This window comes from Aegilops tauschii, chromosome 7 (genome assembly GCF_002575655.3).
Source record: "Aegilops tauschii subsp. strangulata cultivar AL8/78 chromosome 7, Aet v6.0, whole genome shotgun sequence".
Lineage (NCBI taxonomy): Eukaryota > Viridiplantae > Streptophyta > Magnoliopsida > Poales > Poaceae > Aegilops > Aegilops tauschii.
This window is the reverse complement of record NC_053041.3, coordinates 525,827,079-525,835,058: the sequence shown is the minus strand read 5'-3', so window position 1 is coordinate 525,835,058 and position 7,980 is coordinate 525,827,079. Positions and strand designations below refer to the sequence as shown.

At 45.7% G+C, this 7,980-nt stretch overlaps 1 protein-coding gene across 1 annotated transcript; it reads left to right on the top strand.

The window, feature by feature from the left end:
* The first annotated feature begins 250 nt into the window (after positions 1–250).
* On the top strand, positions 251–4,738 carry LOC141027340 (uncharacterized). The gene is made up of 5 exons (XM_073504341.1): positions 251–1,331; positions 2,381–3,106; positions 3,224–3,922; positions 4,032–4,083; positions 4,315–4,738. Exons 1-5 carry the CDS (start codon positions 251–253, stop codon positions 4,736–4,738), a joined length of 2,982 nt encoding a protein of 993 aa, XP_073360442.1.
* The last annotated feature ends 3,242 nt before the right edge of the window (positions 4,739–7,980 follow it).

The window sequence follows — 7,980 nt, the reverse complement described above, 5'->3', positions numbered from 1 at the left end:
CTGGCATGTTAGAGAATATCTGTATCCCGTAGTAATCTCAAACTCCCTTCCTATTCCTTGTTCTACTCGATCTCCTGTAACCTCTCTTGTACGCCAAGGCAAGGCTTCTGCCCACATCAATATATATGAGACGCGTCTCCCCTCGAGGGAGTAGGAACGCTTCCACGAAACCTTACGTGGTAATCAGAGCCACCTCTTCCCATACATCTAGCCATATACCAAAACCCTAGATCACACATCATCGTCTCCAATGTCTTCCTTAGCCGGCGTCGCCCTCAACCTCGGTTCGCCGCCATCTGAGAAGCTTACAAGAGGAAATTATATCCTCTGGAAGACGCAGGTTCTCCCAGCCCTACGAGGCGCGCAGGTCACGGGGCTCCTGGACAATTCTGACGCTGCTCCGCCCAGGATGGTGGAGATCACGAAGGCAGACAAGACCACGGCCCTTGAGCCGAACCCTCTGTACGGGCCCTGGATCGCTAAAGACCAGCAGGTCCTGTCATACCTCCTCAACTCTATGTCTCCAGAGATTCTAGCGCAAGTCGTCGGGAAGGACTCCACCTTCGAACTCTGGACAACAGTCACAAATCTCTTCACCTCGCAGTCGCAGTCCCGAATCACCAATCTGAGAATTGCAATCACCAATACCAAGAAGGGCACCATGTCAAGCTTGGCGTACATGGCAAAGATGAAAAGCCTCGGGGATGAACTAGCTGCTGCTGGGCGTCCCGTATCTGATCCGGAGATGGTGGATTATATCCTTGCAGGGCTGGACCGCGACTACGATTCTGTGGTGGCGGCAATCGGCGATGTCAAGGGCACTATTACTGCGGATGATCTGTTCGCCCAAATTTCGGCTTTTGACCAAAGGATGGAGATGCTAGGCGACTCGTCCTCACGCGGTTTTCACTCATCTGCAAACGCCGTCTACAGAGGACGTGTTCAGCCCCGCGGCAGGTCTCATGGGCGAGGAGGCAAGGGGCGCGGCCGTGGTGATCGCGGTGACCGCCAGCCCTCTCCTGCCAATAGAGGCGGCGGCTCCAGAGGACGCACTCGACAACAACAACAACAACAGGTGCATGAGCAGCAACATGACTATCCTGAATGTCAGATTTGCTACAAACATCATCCAGGAGGTGCACGTGTCTGCTGGTGGCGCTATGAGGAGAACGATCAAGAAGAGAAGGAGGCGCATGCCGTCTCCTACGGCGTGGATACCAACTGGTACGCTGACAGTGCAGCAACAAATCATATCACAGGAGAACTTGACAAGTTAACAATGCGGGAGAAATACAACAGAGGCGACCAAATTCGCACGGCAAGCGGTTCTGGTATGAATATCACACATATTGGTAGTTCAATTGTTAAAAACCCCATGAAAAATTTGCACTTGAAAGATGTCTTGCATGTTCCTCAAACATCCAAAAATCTTGTTTCCGTTCATAGATTCAGTCTTGATAACAATGTTCTTATAGAATTCTATCCTTATTTTTTCTTGGTTAAGGATTTGAGAACAAGAAGAGTCATTCTTAGAGGACGGTGCGTGGGAGGCCTCTACCCACTCATATCATCATCATCATCTTCCTGGTCCAACAAGCAAGCAAACATCGTCACCAAGCCATCATCATCAAGGTGGCATAGTCGTTTAGGTCATCCATCTTCAGTCATAGTTAAATATGTTCTTAGCAAAAATAAACTCTCTTATGAGAATAGTGTTGAGTCAGTTTGTGATCCGTGTCAACAAGCAAAAATTCATCAATTACCTTACCCCATCTCTACTAGTGTGTCTACTGCTCCCCTTCAACTTATATTTTCAGATGTATGGGGGCCAGCTCCTACCTCAGTTGGTAGATTTTCTTACTATGTAAGCTTTATTGATGACTATAGTAAATTTACTTGGATTTACTTGTTAAAGAAACGGTCTGATGTATTCCAAGTCTTTATCAATTTCCAAAATCTTGTGGAACGCAAACTGAACTCCAAGATCATTGCCATGCAAAGTGACTGGGGTGGTGAGTATGAAAAATTGAATTATTTCTTCCAAAAACTTGGTATATCACATCATGTTTCTTGCCCTCATGCTCACCAACAAAATGGATCCACTGAAAGAAAGCATCGTCACATAGTTGATATGGGGCTGGCATTGCTAGCAAATGCATCTATGCCACTCAAATTCTGGGATGAAGCATTCTTAACTGCCACATATCTCATCAACTTGCTTCCAAGTAAAGTCATCAAACTTGAAACACCCATTACACGACTCCTTGGTGTTACACCCAACTACACATCTCTTCGTGTTTTCGGTTGTGCATGTTGCCCAACCTTAGACCCTACAACACACGCAAACTCGCTTTTCGCTCAAAAAAATGTGTCTTCTTAGGCTATAGTCCCATGCATAAAGGGGTTAAATGCCTTGATGTTCCTACTGGTAGGGTCTACATATCCAGAGATGTTGTCTTTGATGAGTCCGTGTTTCCGTTTGCTTCTCTTCATCCCAATGCCGGTGCACTTCTCCGCAAGGAAATTCTCCTTCTTCCTCCACATCTTCGGTCTTTTGATCATGGGGGCGACAGTTGTACTAATCAAAGTGATGATATTCCTGCTGGTATTGGTTCTTCTTTGTTGCCTGTGCATGTCCCTGGTGAAAACGGTGCTCAAAATGATCAAAATTTCGAAAATATAGCTCAAGATGATCTTATATTTCATGCTGAGGAAGAAGACGAACCTGGCACAGATAGCGAAGCTGATCCGGCGGCTCCTGCAACTCCTGTACGCCTGCAAACCTCGGATCACGCGAGCAAATCAGCCTCGGATCGCGCCCCCACCAGCCGCAGCGCTGATTCGAGGGAGGGCCACTCCCGCGCTGCCACATCAGCGGCAGGCGGGACCAGCCGCGGGGCCGGATCCCCCTCGCCAAGCGTGCGCCTGCAACCGCGGTCGGGCGAGGGATCCACTATGCCGGCTCGGGCGGTTGGCACCCGTGTGCACTCAGAGGAGGCGGCCACACCAGCGGCTACATCAGATACTATGGGATCTTCTGCGCAGGAGGCGACAAATTCATCTGTGTCAGCGCATGCAGCAGATTCTTCAGGATCTTCTGCGGCAAGTGTTCCTATGATCCAGCCAGCTTCCTCATGAGTTATGACTCGGCTACAGAAAGGTATACAAAATCCTAAAATAAGAAAAGATGGAACTATACCATATGGAATGTTGTGTATTTCAGGAGAACCAACAACATTGAGTAGTGCACTTGATGATCCTAAGTGGAAGAAGGCAATGGATGAGGAATACTCTGCACTTATGAGGAACAAGACATGGCATCTTGTACCAAATCAGAAAGGTAAAAATATCATCGATTGCAAATGGGTATACAGAATTAAAAAGAAGGCAGATGGCTCCATTGACAGGTACAAGGCACGTCTAGTTGCAAAGGGCTTTAAACAACGTTATGGTATTGATTATGAAGACACTTTTAGTCCTGTTGTGAAAGCTACAACTATCAGACTTGTGCTAGCCATTGCTGTATCCAGGGGTTGGAGCCTACGACAACTAGATGTACAGAATGCGTTTTTGCATGATATTCTGGAAGAGGAAGTATTTATGAGACAACCACCTGGTTATGAGGATAAGAAGTTACCACAGCATGTTTGCAAGCTTGATAAAGCACTCTATGGTTTGAAACAAGCACCCAGAGCATGGTATTCCAGATTGAGCTTACAGTTGAAATATATTGGCTTCATTGCCTCCAAGGCTGATACATCTTTGTTTATTTATAACAAGGCTGGAGTGGTCATTTTTGTGCTTATATATGTGGATGATATCATAGTTGCAAGTTCTTCACAAAATGCTACTAATGCACTCCTGCATGATTTGAGCTCAGAGTTTGCCTTGAAGGATCTAGGTGACTTACATTTCTTCCTAGGTAACTCAAGATGGTATTGTGTTAAATCAGGAGAAACATATCATTGAGCTTCTGTCTCGCATGGGAATGAAAAATTGTAAGCCAGTTCCTACACCTTTATCTTCCTCAGAAAAACTCTCAGCATATGAAGGTGTGCCACTTCAGGAGGAGGAGAGCACAAGGTATAGGAGTACTGTGGGAGCATTACAATATCTAACTCTCACACGTTCAGATATCTCGTTTGCTGTCAACAAGGTTTGTCAATATCTACATGCACCTACTTCTGCACATTGGTCAGCTGTTAAGAGAATTGTAAGATATGTGAAGCATACTATGGGAATAGGACTTCATTTCAAACGTTCTAATTCCTCTCTTGTGAGTGCATTCTCTGATGCTGACTGGGCAAGCTGCAGTGATGATAGAAGATCAACTGGAGGTTTTGCAGTATTCTTTGGGCCTAATCTTGTTTCTTGGAGTGCTAGAAAGCAAGCCACTGTGTCACGGTCAAGCACAGAAGCTGAATACAAGTCCTTGGCGAATGCAACTGCTGAGATCATTTGGGTTGAGTCACTTCTTGAGGAATTGGGAATCAAGAAGAATCGTATCTCATGTTTATGGTGTGATAACTTGGGAGCAACATATTTGTCTGCAAATCCAGTGTTTCATGCAAGAACAAAGCACATAGAAATTGACTTTCACTTTGTGCGAGAAAGAGTTGCAGCAAAGAAACTTGAGATACGGTTTATTCTCTCCAAAGATCAAGTAGCAGACGGTTTTACAAAGGCATTATCAGCAAGACCATTTGAGGAGTTCAAGAGTAATCTTAATTTAGGATAGTTGAGATTAAGGGAGGGTGTTAGAGAATATCTGTATCCCATAGTAATCTCAAACTCCCTTCCTATTCCTTGTTTTACTCGATCTCCTGTAACCTCTCTTGTACGCCAAGGCAAGGCTTCTGCCCACATCAATATATATGAGACGCGGCTCCCCTCGAGGGAGTAGGAACGCTTCCACGAAACCTTACATGGCACACATCCGTGGTTTACATCGCTTGAGCATAGTCCCGTCGACGAGCCATCTCGATGAGGTGAGCTTGATAACGCCATGCTTGCTGTCTTGCTTGGAGCAGCTCCTCAGGGGACTTGGTCACGTCGGAGTGATGGATCCAGGGGTCGTTGAACTGCACGGTGTCCGCCATCTGCTCCACCTTTCGCCAGGCCTCCCCTCGGCTGCGCTGGATGTCGCGCCGACGGGTGGCCTCTTCTTCGGAGGCAAAGCGAGCCTTGTCGAGGAGAGCCATGGTGAGGCGAACTTTCTCGATCAGTTCGCGCATGCTGATCTGCGGCTTCGATTGCGTCGCGCTCGCCGGAGATTCGGCGACCTGGTTCTTGATCCCGGAAGGGTGGAGGCACGTCGGACTCTTCGGATCCTTGCCGCTGCTGGGACACGGAAGCTTGTTGTTCTTGATGTTGGCGGTGGCGGGGACCGCGGCATGGAGCTCGCCTCCCGAGCAGGCACCGCGTACGCGCTTCGCCGGCGGTTGCTCGTCGCGCATGGATCCAGGGCGCTTTGGCTTCTTGGCAACCGCGGGGTTCGCCATCAAGGCGGGATTCACGCGCACGTGGGAGGAGCAGGAGTGCAGGTCGGTGGCGGCGGCGCTACGGCACGGGAGCAGAGACGACGGGAGCACCGTGGTGCTGCCCATGGTCGCGGCCGTGCAATCACGAGAGCAACGATCCGACGTTGGGAGGGAGAGGAAAATGGATCGAGGGAGGCTGGTCGGAGGGCGGGGTGAGATGGATCAGGGATTCGGGAAACGCGGCGAGCAAGAAAATAAAGGACGCGGGAGAAAGAGAAGTGGCGGCAAGCAATTTGAATCCGAGTCAGCCTAGGGAGAGCTAAAACGCGCACTTTCGTTTTTGAATCCGAGTCCATGACATGTTGGAATCTCAGGGATAATGGCTTCCGATTTCTATGTGTAGTCGCTTGCTCTGTTAACTTTCTACCTTCGATTCAGAGTTAAGCATCTTAACCAGTAGGGCGCGGCATACTTGATACTTGAGACATCATACTTGAGACGAATCTGTTTTATTCTCAGGGATAATGGTTTTCCTTTTTCCAGGTTTTTTGTTTTTTTTTTCTAAACCGGGTTTTGTTCTGTTTTATTCTATTTTTTCTTTTTATTTTTTCTGTTTTTTCAAATGCGTGAACTTTTTACAATAAAAAAAAATCAAATTCGTGAATTTTATCTTAAATTTGAGAATCCTTTTCAATTTCTCAAACTATTTTTTGTAGCTTTTTCATGAATATTTTTTAAAAATGTGTGAATTTTTTCAAATCCATGAACATATTTTTTCAAAACCGATAAACTTTTTTTAGTCTGTGAACACTTTGGCCGGCCCCACAGGCGCCCGCCATGAGCGATGTTGTCGCCTAATTCAGGCAAGGCCTAAGCATTTTTTTCTTTTCTATTGTTTTGTTTTTCTTCTCTGTTTTTGTTAATTCATTTTTCTCCTTTTTAACACTTATTATTATTTTTAAACCTGTTCAAAATGTTCTTGTTTTCAAATATTATTTATAATTTAAAAAATATTCTAGAATTTCATAAATGTTCATGTTTCCATTTTTCCCACCAAACTGAGGAATGTTTGCATTTATAAAATTATTTTTGAAGTACATTGTTTGCAATTTTTGTTTGAAATTTTCACGGATTGATGAGAATTTGTTAGCAATTTTGAAAAGAATGTTCAAGATTGTAAAATTTGCATACGCAATTTAAAAAAACCGTTGACAAATTTCAAAAAATTGTTAGGACATAAGAAAATGTTCATGTTGATTGATAATGACGAAAATTACAAATAACAGAAGCATTCAAATTAGGAAAAACTACAAGCTCACATATGCACATATCTAGCACACTCTTCTCAACTGGTGTTTTTTTTGGACTATGGATAAATAAATGACCCCAACTTCTTGCAATAGTCTGGCACGGACATATCATCCATGACAGATTTAAACAACTTCCGCCGTGACACGCCCGACCATCTATCTGCCCTTTTTCACCAAAAAAAACTACAGACAATGCAAAACTTATCAAAAATCTAAACAACTTAATATGATGTCTTGAAGTGGTCATATAAGCTGGTGGAAAAAATTGAAGGCCATCTAACGGATGTCGAAAAACAACGAGTTTTCAAGCGGACCCTTCTGGCCTATCCAAACACCCTCTGTTGAACATGGTATATTTTTGGACATTCTTGAAATGACTTCAACTTTTGCAACTAATCAGATCCACTGCTATTAAATTTACCAAAATCCCTTGCATTAATGGATCAACTGTTATTAGGAGGGAACATACTCCTACAACAGATGAAAACATAGAAATAGAGCTGGTGGCAGATGCTTGCATACATCAGATCCAATGCTTTTACTATCCCTTGCATTAATTGATCAATTGTGATCATAATGCACACTAATTAATGGCCAAATTCAGAATCTCACTCGCACTACTGGAAAACCTGTAGCTACACACTTGCGACTAGATTACATAGTCGACAACTTGTATCTTATCCATCCCTTCCTTTGCTTCCTCTGATTTTCTCAGCTACTGGAAAACTGCTGACTCTGCTTCCTCTGATGTAAGACTACCACCAAGAAGCTTGCACTGCTGATGATTTCTTCCTCTACTTCGATCACCTGAGCACTCATCCGTGGATTTGCATCGCTTGAGCAAAGTCCCGTCGACAAGCCATCTCCATGAGCTGAGCTTGAGCACCCATGCTTCTTGTCTTACTTGGAGCAGCTCCTCAGGGGACTTGGTCACGTCCGAAGGATCAATGTATGGGTCGTTGAACTGCACCGTGTCCACCATCATCTCCACCTTTCGCCGGGCCTCCGCTCTGCTGCGCTCGATGTCCCGCCGACGGCTGGCCTCTTCTTCGGCGGCAGGGTGAGCCCAATCCATGTCCACCATCCTCTCTTCGGCGGAAGCGCGAGCCATGGCGAGGCGAGCGTTCTCGATCAGTTGGCGCTTGCTGATGGGCGGCTTCGATTGCGTCGCGCTCGCTGGAGATTTGGCG